Source organism: Glycine soja, chromosome 1, assembly GCF_004193775.1.
Source record: "Glycine soja cultivar W05 chromosome 1, ASM419377v2, whole genome shotgun sequence".
NCBI classification, from domain to species: domain Eukaryota; kingdom Viridiplantae; phylum Streptophyta; class Magnoliopsida; order Fabales; family Fabaceae; genus Glycine; species Glycine soja.
The window spans coordinates 35,482,130-35,506,509 of NC_041002.1; the positions used below are offsets into that span (position 1 = coordinate 35,482,130).

Genomic DNA, 24,380 nt, shown 5'->3' on the forward strand with positions numbered 1-24,380 from the left:
AACTTTTACAAAAGGTTTGTCCCATATTTTTCTATACTTGTAGTACCACTCACTGATTTGGTAAGGAACCATGTTCCCTCATGTGAAGATGCCCAGGAAAGGGGTTTTCAAACCTTACCCTACTCTAACATACCCAACACCACTAATATATATGTTTTTATTCTTTTTACAAGTGTCGTGGGAAGAAGCCCAGAGTTTCAAGAACCTCTGGATTTGAGGTCAAATCCTTTTCAAAGGGGAGGGGATGATGCAATCCTATCCCCCAAGGGCATTGGATAGAAGACTCCAAGAAGATTGGGCCAGAGATGCAGGAGAAGGCCCTAGGATTCTCATGAGCCTTAGGGAAGATTTTGGGCCCATGGGCTAAGTATAAGCCCGCTTTTTTTCTAAATATTAGAATAGGTTTTCCTTCTTTTGGGTCTTGTATTTTGTTCATTTTAGGTTTGTAAGGTACCCTACAAATTAAGGGTACAAGTTAAGGGTACCTTAGTAGTATAGGGTTTTAGCCTTGTATTTTAGGGCATTTTAAGTAGTCTTTGTAGTAGGGATTTTTTTTTATATTTTCATGTATTTTGGGGGCTGAGCTTAGCTATTGGAGGGGTGTGTGTTCCCATGGGGTGAGCTTAGCTATTGGAGGGGTGTAACACTAGCTTCTGAAGGAAGCTTCTCAAGGAAGCTAACTAGGCTATAAATAGAAGCATTTGTAACACTTGTGGGAACTTTGATGAATGAGAGTTTTGTGAGACACACTTCAAAGTTCAACTTCTCTCCCTATCTTTCCTTCATTCCCACACCAGTCTCTCTCTCTCTCTCTCACTCTCTCTTATTCTTTTCCTCCATTGAAGTTTTCTCTCTAAGCTTCTTATCCAAGACACTCTCTTGGTGGTGAAGCTTCTTCTTCCATGGCTTATTCCCAGTGGATGGCGCCTCCTCTCACCTCTTCTCCTTTATCTTCCGCTGCAACTCCATGGCTGAAAATCACCATTGCAGGACCTCAATGAAGCTCAAAGATCCAGCCTCCATAGAAGCTTCTTAAGCAAGCTTCCATCAAGTAACATCCCAATTTTCCATGTGTGTGGTAGACAGTGTTATTGCTTTGTCGTGCGATTGGGTAGTGTTTTTAGACTATTGAAATGGTAAAAAATGAGATGTTAGCACTTTAAGAGTACACATATCCCAAGGGAGATTAGCACTTTAATCTAGGAAGTTAGCACACTAATATAGAAGATTAGGATAAGATTTACCAATTTTAGCAAAAGCAGTTTTTACCATTTTTGGAAAAACTCTACTTTATCCTTTTATAGTTAGTCTTGGAAAACTGCAAGAAGCTATATAAGGCATGGCTGAGCTCCTGGAGAGCACATCAAGGGAAGTCCAAGCTGTAAATTAGTCATATTAATGGTTATTCAAAGTGTTTAGATTAAGAAGATAAGGATCAAGCCTTGTAATTCCACTGGTCCAAGCATTTTACCTACAATAAGTGTTGTTTTTTAAAAGCCAAAGCCTAGGCCAGTTCTCCCATTTTGTTGAAGCTTTTGGAGAAAGAGGAGACCATATTTTTATTATTCTTCCAAGTTTTACCAAATGTTCTTGAGCCCTTCTTCCATCAAGCTTAGGTAAGTGACCTCCATTTTCAACTCTAAGCTTGATTTTCACTTCATTTTCTTGCTCTATTCTCACTTGTAGTTTCAAAACCTTATTTTGCACTCTTGAAGGTTGGAAACTTCAATCAAAAATCCCTCATTCTTCCTTCTAAATTTTGTGGAGCCTACAAGAGGTAAGAGGGGTCTCTCCAACTCTTGAACCATATGCTTGTTGTTGAACTTCCTTCAACATGTTGTTGCTTTGAAATTTTCAAGCTTGCTATCATGTCCTGAAACTGTGTTCTGAGTTGTTTCCTTGAGTTTTTTATGCCAAAAATGAGTTACTTGCATGTTAAAACATAGAGTTAGCCTAAAATTTCACCCAAATTGGAGATTTCTAGCAAATGTTACAAATAAAACAAGTTTAAGAGTATTTAGTAAAATGAAAAATTTGTCATGAATTCAGACTGAGAGTTACAGTAGTATGGACTATTTTTATTAAATTTTTTCAAAAATGATTTGTTAGGCTTGAAAATGTAGGGTAGCATATAAAATTTTTTAAAATCCAACTCCCGAAGCAACAAAAGCACTAAAAATAAGTTAGGAGCAAAACTTTAAAAAACCGAGTGACAAAGTGATTTTCGACAGTAGATTGCTTAACTTTGGAATTCATGCCTCCATATAAATTATCTTAGAATTATTTATGTTTAGGAACTGCTAATTTATTTTCTATTGTATGGTTGAGATATTTGCAAGATCTGATGATTGATGCATGTTCTAAAATTGTGATGATTCTCTACTGATAAAATTTATTAAAATGAGTGCTTGTATTTTATTATTATGATTATTGAATGATAAGATTTACAAAGTGTGAACTCTGAAAAATATATCTGTGGCATGCAAATTTATTTTCTATTATATATATATATATATATATATATATATATATATATATATATATATATATATATATGTCTGCATATTTTTATTTTTATTTTTATTTGTACGCGTTGTAGTTTGGGTTCGGGGTGTTCAACCCTCGACAATTTTTTTGTTATGTTTGCTTAGATTCTTATAATTACAATTGTTATGTTGTTTGTTTGTTTGTGTGACAAGTGGTTTCTACCCACTTAAGGGATCACGACTAGTTCCCTAAGAGTAGTACATAGGCTTGAATCTTGTTTCTCTTTCTTGTTTGCTTGTTTGTACGCGTCTGTTGATGTACGCAGTATGAGGGTTGCGCATGCGATGTGGTGGCAAGATTCAAGAGGATTGGATAGAGAGTAAAGGAACCAATGGTTCTATTTCATTAAGTAAGAAGGTGAGGTTGCATTGAGGAAGTGGATGATAGACAAAGATACATTGGGGTATAATGGGTGGAGAGGTTCGAAGAACCTAGGAGAATTAGCGAGTGGTGACTACCCGACATTTGGTGCACTCATTTGGCACGGGTAACTCATAGGCCTAACTTTGCTACTCCTAACGGGTTCCGAGACTATGCTTTTTAAGTTGGGAGATGAGGGGTCGGTGTATGATGTATCCATAAGTATTGATCACTTTCGACTGTCATCCACATAATTTTTGTAAGATCATCAAGACCTGGGAGGATTGGTGGTAGTGATTTGGCCCTATTGTGAATTAAGTGTAAAAGTCACGCGCTTAGAATGTGAGAGTGTTGTTTGTTTAGATAACCACACATAGTGGTTACATAGATTGTATGTTTTAATTTTGTTTTAATATTTCCTGTTGTTTGTGGCGTTTAAGGAGCGAAGGACTCACCCTTATAACCAACAACTTTTAGGTACTAATGATGTCGAGTGCACCAAGGCGTCTGCAAGCTCAGTGTAGCTCGCAAAGGAAGTGGGTATGGTCCTGCATCGTAACACGAACTACACGATACACTTGCCATACTCAAGTTCATATAGTGCCAGCTGATAGACCGAATATAGTGTGCATCAAGTACACCTAGTGGAGGTTACAGAGGACCGAGGTGACCATTCAAACATGTTTTCCGAGGAGACAGAAGAGCATCAGGAACTACTGAGTTAGTTGGAACCGATGTCTGAGGAGAGTGATGATTCTTCCAAGGACACGTCTTAGTTAGTTTTGTACTTCTAGTGTAATAAGTGGTATGCTCTAGTCTTGGTTTCTTTATGGTTTTGATGTATTTTAAAAGATATTTTCTCCATAGACATGTATTTTGTTGTAGCAGGGATGAAAATTTTAATTTGTTTATTGTCACACTATTATATGATGTATCTGTATATTTCTTTATGACACTACAAGTTTTATTTTATTTATGTGTGGAAATTGAATTCCTCTACATTTTGCATTTATTTTAATTCAATGCAACTATTTAGCATTTTCCGACTATCGCATGTTTTTTTTAAATATAAGATACTTTTATTATTTATAAGTAGCCGTAAAAAAAAGTGATGTGTATTTCTAAGATAAATTAAATTAAGTGTTTACAAGCAATATTTTCAGTTTAAAATTTAAGGTGTTACAATGGGTGTTGGGCAGTGGTGTCCTTCTCTCAGTGTTAGTAGAGGTGTCATGGTCTATGAAGGTATTGAGTTGGGAAAGAGCCGCCATAGATGAAATTGAAGATGAATGTGAGGAAGATTAAGCAAGCAAAGGAAAACAGAGTCTTGCGAATTAGGGATTGCAAAGAGAAGTGGTAAACACATAAGTGGAATGTTTGGTTTATATATATAAGGTTTAAAAGGTAAAAAAGAATTCAATGATATAAAGTTAATATGACACATTAATAGGATAGGAGATTATAGCCGTAAGAAGGGTAATCATGCTTGTGTTGGTTAGCGTGAAAATTGCAATCATGATTGGATTATGTTCTCTAGAACATTTGATGATATATAGTGCTTTAATTAGGTAAGATATGATTATCATCTCAAGACAATTGTTACAAAAATATTGTATTCTTGAAAGATAGTACTTGAACACACTATTTTTGGAGGGCATTTGTTACGTCTGTTATGTAAAATTTGTCTATGTTAAGAAACTTATGTGTAGTTTTGATGAACTTGTCTCGAGAGAAATAGAAGAGTGCGTTCAAAAGTGATCAAAGTGTGAAATAAAATTTGAGGAGTTGGATGCATCATCAAAGGAATTTATTTCAATTTAAATTGACGATTTCGATGACTTCATTAAGGCACGTGGGATTGGAAAACACTCAAAAGCAGGATTTCTTTGAAAATCGAAATATTAGTTTATGCAGTTACAAAGAAGTTACACAAAGACATTAAATAGTATTAGATCTATGTATTTAGAAATATTGTTGTACACGTGTCAAAATTTGACTGTTGGTATTAGAAGTTTATAAATAAGACCTCTAACTGTTAATTTTTGGTGGATTGAATCGTATCACTTAACTACTCAAACATCAACAATGCCTCACATTGAAATTGGTTGCCGGTTAAGAAGGTTATTATGTATGTATTCCTTTCAACCTTTTATAAATAAGACCTCTAAACCCTTTACATTTTTCAATCTCTATTTCTTCTTGAAACTTTTACTTTTCTAATCTCTATTTCTAGTTATTATTGAAATTACTATCGAAGCATAATAATTATCGAAATTCACTTTTAATCGAAAACATCATCATAAAATCTACTTGCAAATTATCTTACAAACCTTTATATGATACTACTATAATTATCTATGGGTATCTTTATCAAAATTAATATTATTATAAGTATTAAGTAGTAGACAATTCTCTGATAAGTTGAATACTATGAACTTGCTTGTTTGATTAAAAAGAAATTACAATCGAGAATGGATTCTATATCTCATCTTTAAACATTTATTTGTTAATAGAATCATTTAGTGAAAATTACTTTGTTTGTTGTAAAAATATATTTCTGTCGAGGAGTAAGTGCAATTCTCACTATTAACAATGATTCTCTTAATAATGACATTTGCATGAAACTCTCTAAAGGATATAATTTGCCCAATAATGATTATTCTCAAGATGAATACTCTATATGGACTAAAACAATCAAGTCACATGTGGTATAATTGACTTAGTGAGTACTTGCTATGTATTTTCACGAAAATCTAAAAAGATTTTCATAATTGTTGTATATGTAGATGGCGTAAATATTATTGGAACTCTTGAAGAGCTTCAAAAACTATAAATTGATTAAATAAATAATTTGAGATGATGGACCTAGGAAGCACAAAGTTCTATTTGGGAAATTGAATATTTAAATAGTAGAATTTTTGTGCACCAAGAAACTTATATAACAAAGGTGCTTAAAAGGTTTTATATGAGAAATCACTTTCATTGTACATTACAATAATTGAAGGTCTCTAAATGTGAACTAAGATCCTTCTAGATCTTGAGAAAAGGATGAAGAAGTACTTAGTCTTGAAGTACCATGTCTTAGTGTCACTACTAGAAAGAATGGTTTTAACATCACTACGTTAACATCGATTTTTTGAAAAACCAATGTTAAGATTGGTTTTCATAAAAACTGACATGTTTCTTTTAAATAAATTTGTCTCTTCTCTTATCGTGCTCACTCTGAACCACTCCAACCCTCATCTCTCACTCTCATGCTCTCATTCTTCGCGGCGGTGCGATGACTCCTCGATCCCACTCTCGCTCTCACTCACAGCTCTTTGTGGCAACAATGAGGTCACAAGGTCACGAAAGGTCAATCTTCTATAAATTTTGTTTTCAGATGGGTAGGGGTTTGTATTATTATCGACAAGTAAAATCTTTGTTCTAGGTTATCAAATGTTTGTTTCTGTCTTAGCTAAATGCAATGTGGTCATATAGCAATAAGAACTTTATCTTTGGTTTTGATGGTGATGGTAAGCGAGAAGCTAGGACAGTGAATATTGTAAAGATGCTTTGATTTACCATGTCCACAGATGCTATATTGATGTTGATGCTCTCTGTCTTTTGGGTTGTTTTTTTAACACTTTATCAATCTCTGAGTGATTTACATGCTTGAATGTTGCTTATCAATGTGCCAATACTCCGAGGAAGGAAGTGGTAAATGGTGCTGAGTGAGTTGCAGGAGTGGAGTATTCTAGATTATTAAGGACTATGTTGATAAATTGGCTTTTGTTTTGTATGTACTATGATTTTTTAAAGTTTACATTTCAGCAGAGTATATACCTCATACTGCATAGGTAAATGATTTTCCTTAATGGCATGTTTACTTTTGTTTTCATTTGTTTTTTTACTTTTAATTACAAATCTATCATCTGGTAAACAATATAAACAAGTGGTTTTGGCTGCAACTATCGATTATCTGCTAAACAATATAAACAAGAGTTTATACCTGAAATTCATTAGTAGTTAGGACAAGAGTAACTCAAGTCCTTGGCTTTCATTTTGGTCTGTAGTTTGCTTGTGACCTTTGTTTTCTTGATTATTTTTCTTTTACTATTATTGCATATGAAACAGACGTGATGAATAGTGAATACAATTGTAGGACAAAGATGTGGGGATTATTTTGGTTTGTTGTTGGATGATTGTGTAGTCTTATTGTACACTGTTTTGCTTGTTATTAGAATTTTAGGTTCCTATTCACATTTAGATACTACTTTTGAATCTTCAACTTTTTGCCTGCAATCCCTTTGAGATCTTTCCTTCATTATTATTATAATTATAAATGCATTTTTCAGAACATTTATAAATGCAGTTGGAATATATAAATTACGCTTTTAAATAATACTTTTATTATTCTATAAACTCGAATGATTTTGTTTTCCTTTCTCTAAGAGTATCTTAATTGAGAATATTATATTAGCTTATGGAGGCCAAACCAAGAATTCAAGTACCTTGATGGTGATTCCAACCATTATTCTTTAATTTGAATGCTTTCACACTTATCATGAAAAGCAACAGTTGCCTTCCAAAACTAGTAGAATCAGCAAAATTACCATCACATTGGTAAATTATTAATTGTAGTAGCCAGAGTAGAAAACTAGAAAACTGAGGTTCTAAACTTACATTTTATGCTTTTAAATACTATGTTATTAAATTGAATAGTTGAGTTGTTACTATTGAACAAAATTTATCTACTCTTTATTAGTAGTTTCTAACTCTTTATGAGTCTTTATTTGGATACACAATATATCTCTTTTGGACAAGTAATATTACGCATTCCTGAGCTTGAAAAAACTAACAAACCTAATTCAATTTGAAAAAACTACAAGTGAATTCAATTGTAAAACATGATTTTTTTTTTATAAAAAAAACATGTCCAACACACGTGACTTTTATTGACTTTTCTCTTTCTAAAATAACCTCTCCTTCAAGGCTTCAACCTTTTTATCACTGGACATAAGAAAAAAAAGGGAGAATGAAGAGCATGGGTAATATGGAGATCAATCTCCATTGTTGTTTATTGTCTTCTTGTTCCTATGTGCAAGTGAAGCAACGTTTTCAACTTTTTTGCTTGAGTTGTTATATATATATATATATATATGAACCACATCTGTTCACAACATCCACCACATATTAGGCAAATTCTATATTCTCCCAATAGTTACATGTCATAATCCACCAATATAACAACATGCTAATTAAAGTAGTATTTAAAATTAGAAGTAGGCCCTTATTCTCACCGCACTAACTACCCTCATGCTAATCCTTCAACTGTCCTCCAATAATATATTTTAGCACATATTCTCACAAACCATGTACCTTCCAAACCTATCCTACAAATTTTTAGTGTATAAAAGAACAATTAATTTAAATTTAAGAATTCATACAAATTATTTGAATTTTTTATAATTATCAAAATAATAATATAAATATCATTTCACCTGATGAAAATATTTTATAATTTTATAATTTATTTTAGGCTTAAATAACATTTTGGTCCCTATAAAATATGAGTATTATTTTTATTTTAGTCCTTTAAATATTTTTGTTTTTTATTTCAGTCCCTTTAAATAACATTTTATAGTGGTAATTGTAATTTGTAGGAACTTTTCCTTTTGTTGTTTGCATCGTCATCACGACATTGATTGTTATTATTAGTAACCATCTTCATAGGTATGAATGTCTTTCCTAAACTTTTGATGGTCTTTTTTGTTATGAATGCTTTTATAACTTATTTTATGTGATTATTGCTTTATATACAATTAATGTTCATCATGAGTGAACCTTAGATTCCTATTTGAGATTCAATACAATGATTCTTCCAGACAGTTTAGATTAATTATTGTATTGAATCTTGAATTTTCTATTTGGATAGTTTGGGAATAGTCATTTTTTATAGTAGATTCATATGTATAGGTTAACTTTCTTTTCTTAAATTTGATGAAATTTCGGTATAGTGCATTTCACTTTGTTCTCTGAGTGCATACTTGATTGTGGTGAAATTCATGTCATCTTTCATGTCGTGTACTTGGAGATTAATGCGAAATGTTGCTAAAATTTCGTTAAATCTAAGAAAAGAAAGTTAGCCTTTATGTATGAATCTACTATAAAAAGATGTATTCCTGAATGGTATAGGGTCACACCTTCAATGAAAAAAGGTGAGATTTTCATGCATGAAATAACTTTGTGAGTATCACAGAGTTATTAATTAGATGGATCACAGTTGGATGAATGCAAGTCACATGAGCCTTGGTTATGCATGAAGAGAAAATAAATGATGTTGTCCATGATGATATCAGGCCTAGGACAACTAGGAAATGACATCGATGTTTATCTTAATCCCTTGATTGAAGACTTAACAAAGTTGTGGGACAAGGCGGTTGTTGTGTTTGATGGGTATCGAAATGAGACATTCAAGTTGCATGGAATGCTAATTTGTACCATTAATGACTTTCTAGCATACGGGAATTTGAGTGGATAAAGTGTTAAGGGTCATCATGCATGCCCTATATGTGAAGAAGACACAAGCTACGTACAACTGAAACATGAAAGAAAAATAGTATACACTTGGCATCGACGTTTTCTAAAACCTTATCACCCTTGCCAATGATTAAAAAAGATTTTAATGGAAGTTAAGAGCATGAAAGTGCGCTGATACCATTAACTGGTCAACATATTCTTGAGCGGTTTAAGGACATCAATACTATATTTGGAAAGACCCAAAAGAAGCTGACAATTAAAATTTGCATGTGGAAGAAGAGGTTGATATAGTTTGATCTTCCATACTGGTTCGATCTAGATGTTAGACATTGTATCGATGTTATGCATGTGGAGAAAAATGTGAGTGATAGTGTCATCAGCATGCTTCTTAACATTCAAGGAAAGATAAAGAATGGTTTGAATACTCGTCAAGATCTAGATGAGATGGTATACGTGACTAGTTACATCCAGGTCTGATGGTAAGAAAATATACTTGTCTGCTACATGTCATACTTTGTCAAGAAAGAAGAAGACAACTTTTTGTCAGTGTCTATATCGTGTCAAAGTGCCAAAGGGATACTATTCAAATATTAAGAGTCTTGTGCAATTGAAAGATTTGAAATTAGTTGGCTTAAAGTCTCATGATTGCCACATCTTGATGCAACAACTGTTAGTCATGGCGATTCAAGACATTTTTCCTAACAAAGTGAAACATGTCATAACTCACCTGTGCTTTTTCTTCAATGCCATTTGTAACAAAGTTATTGACCTTGTAAAGTTAGATAACTTGGAAAGTGAGGCTATTATTATCTTGTGTCAGTTGGAGATGTATTTTCCTCCTTCATTTTTCAACATCATGGTTCACTTAATTGTTCATTTGGTGAGGGAAATTAAATGGTCCTATTTATTTACTGTGGATGTACCTGGTTAAGCGATACATGAAGATCTTAAAAGGGTATACAAAGAATCTACATCATCTTGAAGCATCCATTGTTGAAAGGTACATTGCAAAAGAAGCTATTGAATTTTGTTCAAAGTACATTGAAAAGGCAAAGCCTGTTGGGCTTCCCAAGTCTCGACATGATGAAAGAGTGGGAGGTAAGGGTTCACAAGGGTTGGTCTAAAGGAATTGCAACAAGCTCATTTGTATATACTGAATAACAGTAATAAAGTTCTGTCATACATGGTTCGTCACAAAGCCTTAGTAAAGGAAAGTAACTTAAAAATGACCAATAATAGGGTGTAGAAAGAGCATAACAAGACTTTCCTAAATTGGTTTAAAGATACAACCTTTGGTGACGATAATGCTTCTGAAATGTTAAAGAAGTTAGCAGATGGGCCTAAAAGAAATGTTAAAAGTTGGCAAGGATACAATATCAACAAGTATTCATTTTAAACCAAATCACAAGATGACAAGAGTATAATGCAAAACAGTAGGGTTAGTCTTAGGGCTGAATCTCAACACTTTGCTATTGTACATGATGACAATCCTCGTCTGGCGTCCATGCCTTACTTTGGAGTCATTGAAGAAATCTAATAGCTTAATGATGTTAAATTTGTTGTGTGTGTTTTAAAGTGTAAATGGGTTGATAGCAATATCAGTGTGTGAACTGATGATTTCAAATTTACTTTGGTAGATCTAAAGAAGCTAGCTTATTATAATGAGCGCGCCTTTCACCATGGCAAAACAAACTAAAATGGTGTTTTATGTTCAAGATCCTTGTGATGAAAGGTGGTCAATGGTTCTACATGAAAAAACCATTGGTCTTAATCTGAAGATGATGATTCAACCCTTGATACTTGTCTCACTCCTTTCTCCACACAAATATCTAACGTCAATGGAGAAGAAGAAGTTGACGACATCCATGCAAATTATAATGATCATGATGAAGGAGAATTAATTAACATCGTACAATGTAATATTTTTATATATTAATTGTTTCCATATTTACAATTACATAACTTACTATACTTTTGAGTTGAATTTAATTAATGTTGTTTTTTAACAAGCACATGACTACACCACCGAGCTCCCTTCCTCCTCCTGAGTCAGCACCTTCGTTGTTTATGCCGAAGAAGACTAGAAAAGCAACAAGGCTCGGATCATTGGCTACCAGACCTATCGAGATAGAGAGACCAAAGGTTCATGTGGATCCTACCACTGGGAAAGCTGATGGTCCCCACATAAAGAAATTAAGGACGTATTTGGGGGTCGTCGCACGAGACAAGGTGGATGTTACATTTGTTAACTGGAAAGAAGTTCCTACAACTCAGAAGGATTTAATCTGGGAGGACATTCAAGTATTTGAATTAAATGTTGAATGTTATTGTAATTGGTTGTACTAAAAATCTTAAAATGTTGAATGTTATTTTGTATCTTAGGCTGAATTTGATATTCCAGAAGCGTTTGTCCAAAGGACGAAGAAGAAAATCCTTAAGATGGTAAGAGAATGATGGAGGCAGTTTAAGTCAGATTTGACCTCCAAATGGGCTCTGGCAGAAGGCAAGGAGGAGGACGATGACACTATTTGTGAGACGTATAATATCAGCAAAGAAAAGTGGAACCAATTTTGTCAAAGTCGTTGGGTCCCTCCTTGAGAGGTTAGTTGAATTGCATTGTTTATGAATTTGACAGTTATGCATTATTTTCAAGCATATTTTGTTGACAAGTTTTTGTCTAATTGTGGCAGGATGTTAGAAAGAAGGCTTAGGCCATCTAGAAACTAAGCATTTCCCTTCACATGTTGTCTCGTAGGGGTTATGATTTACTAGAAGAAAAGTTAATGGAGGAAAAACAAAAGAAATGATTGGAGCAAGCAACCCAATCCAGGAGCACAGAAACAATCCTTAATCCTCCATCTCCCATTAGACAACACATGAGTGGAAGATGCCTCGCACCAAAAAATCTGGTTAGATGATATCTGAGGCGGCACACAAAATTGCAAATAGGATTGTAAGTTATTTTTTATTTCACTGGTTAATTTTTATAATAACAATAGTTGTCTGTAAACTCATGTAGTATTTTGTTAATTGTAGGATTCCTTTGAAGAGCAGTCAGCACAGGGAAGCTTTGTCACCCATTGACGTCAAGATGTAGTAACTAATGCCATTGGGTGACCAGAGCACTTTGGTCGTGTCCATGCTGCTAGAGCTAGTGTGATAATCAGACAATACTTTTGACCGACTTCAGCAAGCTCATGCACTTCTATGTCAATCTACATAGAAGAGCTGCATCAATTAACAAAAAATATTACTGAGCAACTGGCATAGAAAATCAGGGACGAGCTGGAGCAGTCGATCATTGAAAAAGTGACTCGACAACTAATGTTGTCCTTAAGCAAGATGCAGTCTCAGATGCAACCCCAGAGACTCGTACTGCCTCCTAAGCTTGGGGTTGGTCCTTCTGCTACCCATGTCAGCACAAAGGAAAGTTGTGTCGATACCTCGAGGTAGGACCCAAACACGTGTGCATAAGACAAATGTGAGTTGTATGTTGATGATTATCCTCCCCACCCGATTGCCTTTGGAAGAGTTTATGAGGGGTCGACAACCATCCACAACATCCCTTTGGGCAATGATCAAGTAAGGGTCGATGTTGAGGAAGTTCGAGATGCTGATGCTCGCATCCCTGTATCCACTCAAGAGGTTCAATTAGTAGGACGGACCCTTAACACCTTCCTTGCTTGGGCGACACATCTTGTACAACCTTTTTCAGAACAAGTATTTCTTTTTGTTGTGTTTGTTATTATTAAAAAAAGGATTTGTTACAAATAAAGTGTTGACTGTCATTGACTTATGTTTATTAACTGTGTATGATAAATAGAGACCTGAGGGATCGGCGAAACCTATAGATAGGTCGGAACCTAATGACGATCCCCTATACCAGATGACATTGACGATTCCACAGCTTTTCCTCAAGTCTATGCAGGTGTTGTAGGATTCAACTATGTTTGGGGTGCATAATGATGACATTCATAAAGCATGAAAATCTTTATGAAATAACACACGGTGGTCAATGTCTCAACATCTCTATTATACAAATGTGGATTCTATAAGTCACTTTACATTACAGTCCATTACATAACTGATTGTTTTAAATTGATGCATAATTTACTTTATTTTAACAACAATAGGCATATGAATGAGTTAAGTCTACAATCGGGAATTGTCTTTATGTATGGATTCCTTGAACCACAATCCATACAGAGATTTGGGCAATCACAAATTGAATCTAAGGATTATATTAAGAAATGGATGCAGAATTCACAAAGAGATGTCTACTTAGGAGCCTACTTGAATGGGTAAGTAAAAATGAACAAATAAATTTAAATAATGTATGCACTATAATAACTTAATGTTCTCCAATGCAATGCACATTGGCAACTGGTTGTTATATGTCCTAAGGACAATGCTGTGATCTGGTTTTGTTCCTTGCACAATAAGCCTGATAACTACTTGAAAAGAATTATTAACATGTCAATTGTAAGACATTTACTTTATCATTTGTAAGACATCAATATTTAAATTGTACAATATGCATGTATGTTTCTCTTAACTAGTGCTTTGAAGGGATTCAACGATATTCAAGGAAGTAAATCCAAGGCTACTGCTAAATGGATTCCAATTAAAGTAAGTCATTTAAACAATGGTTGATGTCTTAAAATTACATTTTATTATTGTGTACATTAATTTTTGATTAACTTTGAATATCTTATTGAATTTAGTGTAATAAGCAAAGAGGAAGCACTGAATGCAGTTATTATGTGATGCATAGGATGTCAATAATAGTCCTATGAGGTTTCAAGGATAATTGAAAATTGGTAATTGTTTACTTCAAAACTAATTTCATTTGTTATACTTGTTATTATTTATAATGATTAAGTTATATTTTATTATATCATGCAGTATTTTAATGATCCAAGACCAATGAAACCAAAGAGAATAAAGACAATTCACATTCAGTGGACAAGATGTTGTCTCAGAATTAAAAATGAAACACTAGGTGTTTAAGAAATTTTACAATTGTATAGTTATGTATAATTAGATTCAGTTATAGTAGATGATTTTATGTATTGACATTATTGTTTTCTTTAACTATTTCTTATAATTGATAGTAATTATTCAATAATAATATAAAACCGTGTACTGTGCAACTACCTGATTGGTCTATTTTTTAATTTCCAAGTTTGAGTAATATTAAAAAAATAGACAGAATATTAAAAAAATTAAAAAAACTACATCAATTTTTAGAAAAATTGATATTTTTTTTGCATATTTTACATTTTTTGGTTTTGGTGCTTATTATACAACATCGATTTTTGCATATTTTACATTCTTTGTTTTGTTGCTTAAAAATCGATGTTGTGTAGTGTATCTTAACATCGGTTTTATGAAAACTGATGTCAACATTGATAATTTTAATGTCGGTGGTTTCAACAACGATTAAAAATCGATGTTGAAAGTCCAAAACAACCAATGTTAAAAACTTATTTTCTAATAATGTGTTATTGAAACATTAATGTATCTTACTATGCATTCACAACTTGATGTATCATTTCCTATTCATTCAGTAACAAAATATTATTCTTGACCAATACAAAGACATTTAAGTATGTACTTTTTACTTTAGAGGTTATTTGTTAGATCCTCATAATAATACAAGATAAGATTACATGAGGTGATACAACAATTTCACGGCAATATGTGAAATAAGCCAAACTAGACACATCAACTAATCATGTATAAATTTTAGCTCAACATGAGAAAGAATTGCATCAACGATCACATATGAAGATAAGTTACATGTATTGTTTAGTTGAAAGAATAATACATAAAAAAAGATAGAATAAAACATATTTTATCCAAGTTCTTTTTTATCCATGATTTTCAAAAGAATGGTGATATAAATGTTCAACAAGTTTATTTAGGTGAGAATCTAAAATATTTCTTTATAAAGTCATTACCAAGAAAAATTTTTGAGTAACTGACTCACAAGATTGAATTTGGTTGTCTTAAGATGATTATGTATTGAAAAATGATATACTCTTTTTCCTTCAATTAAGTTTTTATCCAACAAGTTTTTCCTACTTGTGTCTTTTTATATCTTTTATAATTTTTCTTATCTATATTTATCTTTTATAATTTTCTCAATTTTCTTTTTACCTATAAATAAGTTATTCTTATTGGAAATAATAATAGAATTTTCACTATCTCTAAACTATTATTTTCTTGTTCGAGATATATTTTATTTCACATATTTACATTTAAGAGTGGATCAAAATTCTTTTTTAAATCACAAACTGAATATTATTTTATTTATAAAAAAAAATTCACCAAAACGGCGTCATTTTCAGCCTAACGCCCTTGTTTGTGGCCTCCCGAACACGAAAGTCGAAACCCGAACTCACTTCCTCACCCCATCATCGCAGCCTCGAAACCCTGAGTCGCCAGCGCAGCCCCGAAACCTAGTCCAGTAAGTATTTTATTTTTCATATTCTCTGCGATTTCTATTGTTCAGTTCCGAAAAGCAACACTTTGCTCTCGTGGTTTTTATGTGCCACTAAACGAATCGTTTTGCCTTTATTTCTTTTTTCTTTTTTTCTTTTCAACTACTGAAGTGAACCCTTTTATTTCTATATTTTAAATTCGTATTTGCTTTCGTTTCAATTTCTGCGGTGTTGGGTATAAGGTTTGCAGTTTCTTGTGCGGTTTATCATGGGGGATAGTCAGTATTCGTTTTCTCTCACCACATTTAGGTATTGTTCTTACTGATTTAAGTAATTTGATTTGATTTTTGTTTATGAAGAGAATGGTGTGGTGTGTGGTTTCAACTAATTGTGTTGTGTTGTGGAACAGCCCTTCTGGAAAGCTTGTTCAGATTGAGCATGCCTTGACAGCTGTTGGCTCTGGACAGACGTCTTTGGGAATAAAAGGTAATTGATTGATCAACTCTGCCTCTGGGCTGGATCTGTTTATGACCCTCTCTTTTCAGTGTTTCTGTTGACTCATCTTTTCAATTTGAATAAAGTACATTTTGTTGTGTTGAGTTGTTTTGTTGCATTTCTTATTGTTTTTGATAACTTAAATTAACTGGGTGGGTTCTGGGATATGGGACTTAGATTTGTTCAGTGAGGTACCTGGGATTAGGATGCTAAAGCAGCTTTAGGTTTTGAATTTGAGGCCTTAGTTTTCATAAGTGTTCTGGGATTTATGAGCAAGTTTAGTGGGATTGAGATAGCCGTGGGTGCTGTAAATAGACAGAAACTGGAGTGATGGTGTATGCGTCTATGATATATTATTAAGTTTGACCTTTCTTTGTTTGTCCGTGTGTAGAAAGATCACTGAAGAAACTTGTATGGGTTGGATAAGTATTATGTTCTTGTTTTGTTTCCTTGTTCCAAATGCAGTATCATCTCAGTGTCAGATTATTATAAGAAAGAAAGAAAAATGACAGGTTTTCTTTTTCCCCCAAGGTTGAAAAATGAGCTTATATCTAGATGGGCAGAATATTGTTTTGGTACAGAAAGGCTTGTTAGGCCATTCAAGGGGCTTTGACATGATGGGTAGTCAAGTTCTGTTTTGGGAAAATAGTGCTCTCTTAAATATCAAATTTCTTGGGTCGAGTAGGCTTTTAGAGGATGCTAGAGTTACAGATTTCTAAGTATGTGACTTAATCTTGTATTTTGTTGTAACTTATTTTCCATCTTGGGGGTCCATTTTGTTTGCTAAAATCTATGTCTGCTATTGTTTGTAATATTTACTCTCTGTGCTTCGTTGGGTTCTCGTGTCTTGTAGATGGTTTGAATCCTGTAATGTATGTTGTAGTTGTAATTATATGTTTGGTTTTTAATTTTTGCAGCTGCAAATGGAGTTGTCATTGCCACCGAGAAGAAATTGCCATCTATATTGGTTGATGAAACATCAGTGAGTTTATTTTCCGTTATTAGATCCTTTTTTGTTCATTATTCATGTTATAACAGTGTTTACTGTGTAATGTTGTGTGTCTTGGATGCCCACACTAAGCCTTTATTTATAATGAGTAAATACGATCAGTATTGATTATATAGGATCAATCTAATAATGAGTAATAAGGACTAAATCACTTATTACTATCTAATCATAAATAACAGAATAATATGTAATCTTAACACATGTAAAAAAATTATAAAATTGTCCTATCCAAATATTCAATATAGCAAAATCCTTGGTGACCCTACCGGTGATTTGTACATGGTTTTAACAACTTCAATCACTCTATTTGTATGCTTAAAATAATATATATATGCACATCTATTCATATCTATATCTTTGATTAGATATATCTGTGTACATGTGTACAATATTGTTTTCAAATTTATGCTGACTGATAAACTACTTCTATTGGATATTTAATGATTTTAGTACCTTACAAGAATCTGCTGCTTGTTCGTATGGAGCATTCCATTTTGTTAATACTGCCTTGTCTTCCTTTTACTATAGTATAGCATTGTTTAATTTGTTTTGCTTTACTTTTCTTTGAAAAATATTTGCTAAGAAGAATGATGTTCCTGTTATAGTTAGATAGTTAAGGATGCTTCAAAGTCTGGCCATTGATAAACAATCTTTTATGTAGTTTTTTCAAGCAGATTTTCAATATGCTTTTAAATTTTTTTGAAGTCATTTAATTCACGATGCATTATTTATATTTATTCTTTGTTATGTTTGATTGCAGGTCCAGAAAATTCAGTTATTAACACCAAATATAGGTGTCGTATATAGGTTTGTTTCTTTTTACATATTTAAATCATTTTATGTTAAATATATTAACATCATTAATTCATTGTATCCTGATAGTGGTTATGCATTATGAAAATTGATGGTATAGCTTAGAATGTGTTCTTAAACATGAGATACCACTTAAGTTATCTAGACATATCAACAACTAAGGTGAGAGGGATTAGGAACATGGAACAGCTATTTTGGGGAAACATTTTTTATAAGGAAGTATGAAATAGAAATTGACATGTCACACTTAAAACTGATTAAAGACTTACTGGATGGAAATATTTATTTCAGTCAAAATATAAGAAAAAGTGTTGTCAATGATAACAACTAACTATTGCCTGTATACTGATGTAAACAGACAGAAGTATACATAAAGCATACTTGCATGTGCCAGACTGTTAATCTGCATTGTCTTTATATATGAATAGATGATGGCTGACTGCTTTAGGATTTCAATAGATTCCCTAATGAAATAGATTTACTGGATTCAACCAGCAAGAGAGACTTGACTGTTGAAATATAAAATAAAGATAAAAATTCACTTTCTGTTCTCTTTTTGCACTTCGAAAGAGATAAACTGTTGAAATAACTTATTTTCTGATGTTTAATTTGAAACTTCATAACCAGGCTTAGTCTACCTTTTTCTATTTCTGTTAAGCTTTTGGTAAATAGAAATAATTATGTATCCTTAACTTGTCTTGCAAATATCTTATTTACTAGACCTAAATCTAGTCTTTGTTGTTTCAGTGGCATGGGTCCCGATTTTCGAGTTTTGGTTCGAAAAAGCAGGAAACAAGCTGAGCAGTATCATCGGTTATATAAAGTATGGTATACCAAATTCTATCCAACACATTTTTTTTTCTTACTACTGAGTTCTTGTTATGCTTAGATTTAGTTGAGATGATTCATCTAATAATGTCAGCTTCTCTTTGGATCTTGGTATTGTAATGGATCTCAATGATTGTTACTTTGTTAGACATCTGTATGTAGTTTTCATTATTTTTCATGCAATGCATGTTTTTTTTTTACTGAAAGAGTCATTCTAGAGTGTTTATTTTTTGTACAACTCTCTCTGTGTTTGTAACACTTGAACAGATTGATGGGCTTAATTTATATTATGGTCCTTCTTGTATTGAGCATCTTCATTCTTTGTTATAATAAAAGGATATTTTTTGAGGAAAAATAAAGTATAAAATTCTATATATGATTAAGATGGACAAACTACTAAAGTCAATGGTTTGTCCAAGCTAGATGTGATGAAAGGATGTCTAGGATGAGAACGGGTTTAAAATTCTATAATTGTACTGATTGTTTGTATTCATCTATTCATCTATTATAATAGGATTCATCAAAAGTAGTCACTAAAACATAACTAAGATAGGCAAACTACTACAGTCAGTGTTACATTCAATCTCTATTGAGCACAAATTTTGTACTTAATTTTTTTAATTACCCATTCTTAGATTTTATGTAGACTAGCAAAGGAATCAGTGCCTATAGTAACTCCTTTTGTCTAATAGTTAATTATTGAGGACTTGGATGGGCACTAGAGAATCACTTCAGTTTTTTTTTTTTTTTTAAATTAGTTTATTTATTTATGCTCAAGTCTATTATATTCTTCCAGAAAGTCAGGTTTTGTTGCTTATTTGAAGGGATAAATGAAATACTTTGAAAGTTACAAATAGTTGCAGATTTAATATCTTTGATTAAGTACTGGCTGTTAAAGTGCTATTTATGCTGTCAAATAGAAGAATCTCATTATTTCTTTCTTAAATTGAGTCTTATACTCATGCAGTATACAATTGTTTTTATGAGAGAATAGTTACAATTATGTATCATATATTTTCTATTGCCAAGAATTATTAATGTCACCTTACTTTTTCCACCAGTGAATTTTGTAATTCTTGTTTGTAGGATGTACTGCCTGTTAATGTTGATTGTCATATATTGATTAGATTTTCCCTAGAACATTTGTTTTTCTTTTTCTCAAGAGTTTTGAGTACTTAGTCATTAATGAAGTTTGTTGTAACTAAAAGTATAAGAATTATGCACTACCTATAATCTTTTATGAATTTACACATGCTCTTCTTTTTCTTGTTCTTTCTGTTTGCTTTTGGTATTCTATGTTGGATCATTTGTGAAGTGGCTATATCTGATAAGTGATAATATAATTGAAATTTACAGGAACCCATTCCTGTCACTCAACTTGTTAGGGAAGTTGCCGCTGTAATGCAGGAATTTACTCAGTCTGGGTAATTATTTCTTTGTAAACTGATCACTCTTTGAGATATGTTTTGACCACTAAAATGTACCCTGTCTACGCACAACATAGAAGCTTATTTCATGCATATACATGAACCCCCCTCCCAATAAAAAGAAAGAAAAAAATTCCAAAAGAAAAGTGGGGATGAAAATACTCAAGGGTATAATTCATGTATAGTCTTTGGCTATTGGATCCCTTAAATCTGAGTGAGTTCTAGCTCTGTTTATTGTTTTTTCTTCCTTGTCATCCTCTCACCAGAATTTTGTTGCTACTGATTCTCTTCTTGACAGAATATTTTTTTATAATAAACTAATTTTTTTGAAATTCTCCATTCCAGTGAACATGATTCAGATGGCTTGGATTGTTGAGGGGGATTACTTGTTGTAATTAAATGCCAAGGGAATGATTTGCCATAGTCATAATTATCATTAGCTTTTGGAACATGAATATAATTTCTGGAAATTGGAAGCTTGGAATTAGTATAAACCTAGGTGCCTAGAACGGCCTTATCTTTCTGAAAAGAACCAGCATGAATTAATATTGATTGAAGTGTTACTCTAATTGTTTCCTTTTCCTCTGGAGGTATATGTTAGATAAATTGGTCATATTGTCATCCATATAGAAATTTCATGTCAAAATTAGACAGATCTTTATAGTAGATAAATCCTTAATAAGCATCTCAATAAATCCCCTGGGATTATTTTGTATACACCCAACTATGTTTACTTTCCATTGTTGCCCTTTATCATGTTTTGAATTCTGACATTTCTGTTTTGGTCCTGATAGTGGTGTTAGGCCTTTTGGAGTGTCACTGCTTGTTGCTGGATTTGATGATAATGGACCACAATTATATCAGGTGTGTAAACATTTGTTTTTTGATGTAATTCTTGTAATGTTTAAACCCTGGTAAATGACCATCACTTGCAACATTAGTTTGTGATTACATTGCATTGTCTAACCGTTTGTTGGAACTTGAACTCTGTATGTTTAGCTGTCATATGTAGAGTACAGACTGTATGTAACAAGTCTAGACTTCAGAACCTCATTCATCAGTGAAATGAATAAGTGCTCCTTAGATTCTCAAAAGACTTTATACTTTAATTACATAAATTCTATGATATCTTGTTTTGCTTCACCTGAATTCGTTTTGCTTTGCTCATTGATTTATGTGAGTTCAAATTCAAATGTGTGCTCAGAAAATTGGTTGTCTATATCACTATGCATCTAGACATTTGTGTATTCAATGCATTTGTACTTGGCTACTTGGATCTCTTTGTATTAGAGTATATTTTAAGAGGTGCAGTTACTCAACTGCACACTCCTTAGTTAGTTCTATAAGGAAGTAGTTAAGCTACTTATGCCAACTGTCTATGAAACAGCAGATACTATATATATATATATATATATATATATGAGTACCATTTGTAATAGAGGGAATCGAAGGTTGTGATTTGATGTGATTTGTTTTTTCTGTAGGTGGATCCATCGGGTTCATATTTTTCTTGGAAAGCTTCTGCTATGGGGAAAAATGTTTCGAATGCAAAGACGTTTCTTGAGAAGAGGTAAGCTTTTCATCAATAGTAGTTCTGCAAGCAAAAGCATGTGTGAAGTGAATCAGAATTTGTTTTTGTGTTGTGTCCATTATGTGCTGTGGCCCACACCCTTGTAGTTACTGATAAAATCTATGAAAACTGTCAATGCTGACCATTAACCATTAATGTATGATGAGGTGACACAATAATTAATGATTGTTAAGATACTCAAAAGTTACTTAACGAGAGCTTAAAAATCCTTTAAATATGCTGAGATGGCTCAGATGGTTGCTAACGATACATTGATGTTGTAATCTTGAGAGGAATCATAATCCATAATAGCTGAAGTGATAGATTCATGAATGCACACTTTAGAAATTATTTTATATATTATTATTATAAATAGATTTGTATGTTGTGTCTATTTTAATGCATCTCTTGCCTTACCAAAAAAAAATGCATATCTTCAAAAGTTGTCAATTTTGTGGTTTGAAACTTTTTTTCTATTATGATTATATAATATTTCTTTGAGTGATTTGAGTTGCATTAGTTTTACTTCATTTCATTTTCCCTATCATTTCTATGGTTGACTTGATTGTCCACTTACAGGTACACAGATGATATGGAGCTTGATGATGCAGTCCACACATCAATATTGACTTTGAAGGAAGGGTAGGAGCATGCCATTTTAAGTTTATGCACTAAAAGTTATTTTATATTATTTGGTTATTTTCATCTCTTTTTGGTCAAATTTTATTCTCCTACCATAAGTAGTAATGCATGATAGCTTGTGTCTCACAAATATTGTGTTGGGGAGGAAAATGCATCTAAGATTTTGGCTAATTTAGGTTCATATGAGAATATTGAGGCTAATCATATCTGGGCTATTTAAGCAAATAGTTATCTTGACATTTACCTGTGGCACATCCCTCCAAACCGTCTTCACATCTACTGGCTTTATTCTTGCAAGTTTTAAATCAAGCTTATTACATTAATAACTTTGGTAATGACAGGGAGTTATGCCTGTTCTTATTTCCCTTTATTGACAGTTTTTATGTTATTGTTTTTTATTCTCACCTGCTACTGTATTTTTGGAACTCGTGTGGTATTTGCTTAGTCTTTTGAAATGTTTCTCAAATTTTCTCTCCTGTTTTCTTTTGTGTGTGTTTCACAGGTTTGAGGGACAGATCTCAGGAAAAAACATTGAAATTGGCATAATCGGTGCTGATAAAAAATTCAGGTGCATATCTATTTACTTAAAATATACCTAGTTTGCTTGACTCTGGTTTCTGTCATCAGTAGTCTAATTAAGTTGATTTTTGGGTTGTCCAATCTGAAATAATAAATTTAGAGTTTTTCAAAGTACAAGACAATTGCTTCACAAAACTGAGACTTTCAAGTTATCTGCTTCTAAATTCTAAACCAATCTAGACTTCAAACTTCAAAATCATCCTCGTATACTTCTATTGTTTAACTAGGTGATTAATAATAGCATGTTAATAATGTTGCAGGGTATTGACACCGGCCGAAATTGATGACTATTTGGCTGAAGTAGAATAATGTGCTATGAAGAAGTCGTCTATTCCTGAAGTTGTTTCACAGTTGGGTTTAATTGGTAGAGTGATGGCAATAGTAAATTTGTGAGCTACTCGTTGTGATGACCAGCAAGCCTTCAGATAAACCTTTTCCAAAGTCATCAACATTTTCAAACAAACCTAGTTTGTTTAGACGATGCGGCAATAACTTAATCAATATTTGCTAATTTATTATATCCCCCCTCCAAGGAATCTGATTGTTCCTATGTTATTTTATATATTGCCGGTTTAGTTCAATGCAATATAATTGCACTGCGATCTTAAATTCCTTTCCTGGTTCACCTTTCCTTGCCAATGATCATGTTCATTCACTTATGCAGTAGTAGGCTTTTTTTTCTCCTTGGCATTTTGTTATGTGAACAAGGTCCACACTAGTCTTTCAACGTAAGTAAGAGTATCTTATGTTATATGTTTGCGAAATATATAAACTTTACTGTCCATGCAACACAATTTTAATATATTATCTTGACTTAGATATACGAGAGCTTATCATGAATACAACTGATCCGTTGGGGCATTGTAAATCTATGTAATGGCAATAATTTAACCAATCAAAATGTTAATCACAGTTATAAAACAAGCTCTAACAAAATCCACCACTGCACCATGCATAAACAGGGCAACACTTGACCAACTTAATTGTTACAGAGCCAAAATTGCAAAGGAAATGCAACTTGAATTGATTTTATTTGACAGAACTGAGACAAGTAATAAACAATGTTTTGAAAATTAGATTGGATTGGATGGTTTAACCGGTCCAATTAAGAATTGGTTTAGTAACCTATATGGACATTTCAA

General features: G+C 32.8%; 1 protein-coding gene across 2 annotated transcripts; it reads left to right on the plus strand.

The window, feature by feature from the left end:
* The first annotated feature begins 15,767 nt into the window (after positions 1 to 15,767).
* On the plus strand, positions 15,768 to 23,863 carry LOC114415128 (proteasome subunit alpha type-2-A-like). Of its 2 annotated transcripts, none has more exons than XM_028379682.1 (12): positions 15,768 to 15,901; positions 16,118 to 16,184; positions 16,285 to 16,361; positions 17,288 to 17,352; positions 18,140 to 18,186; positions 18,940 to 19,015; positions 20,377 to 20,444; positions 21,242 to 21,311; positions 21,932 to 22,017; positions 22,597 to 22,659; positions 23,162 to 23,227; positions 23,499 to 23,863. In XM_028379682.1, exons 2-12 carry the CDS (start codon positions 16,144 to 16,146, stop codon positions 23,545 to 23,547), a joined length of 708 nt encoding a protein of 235 aa, XP_028235483.1. In that variant the 5' UTR covers positions 15,768 to 15,901; positions 16,118 to 16,143; the 3' UTR covers positions 23,548 to 23,863. The 2 variants fall into 2 exon arrangements, with proteins under 2 accessions (XP_028235483.1, XP_028235492.1); XM_028379691.1 differs by having other exon boundaries at positions 15,770 to 15,901; positions 16,126 to 16,184.
* Positions 23,864 to 24,380: the final 517 nt, after the last annotated feature.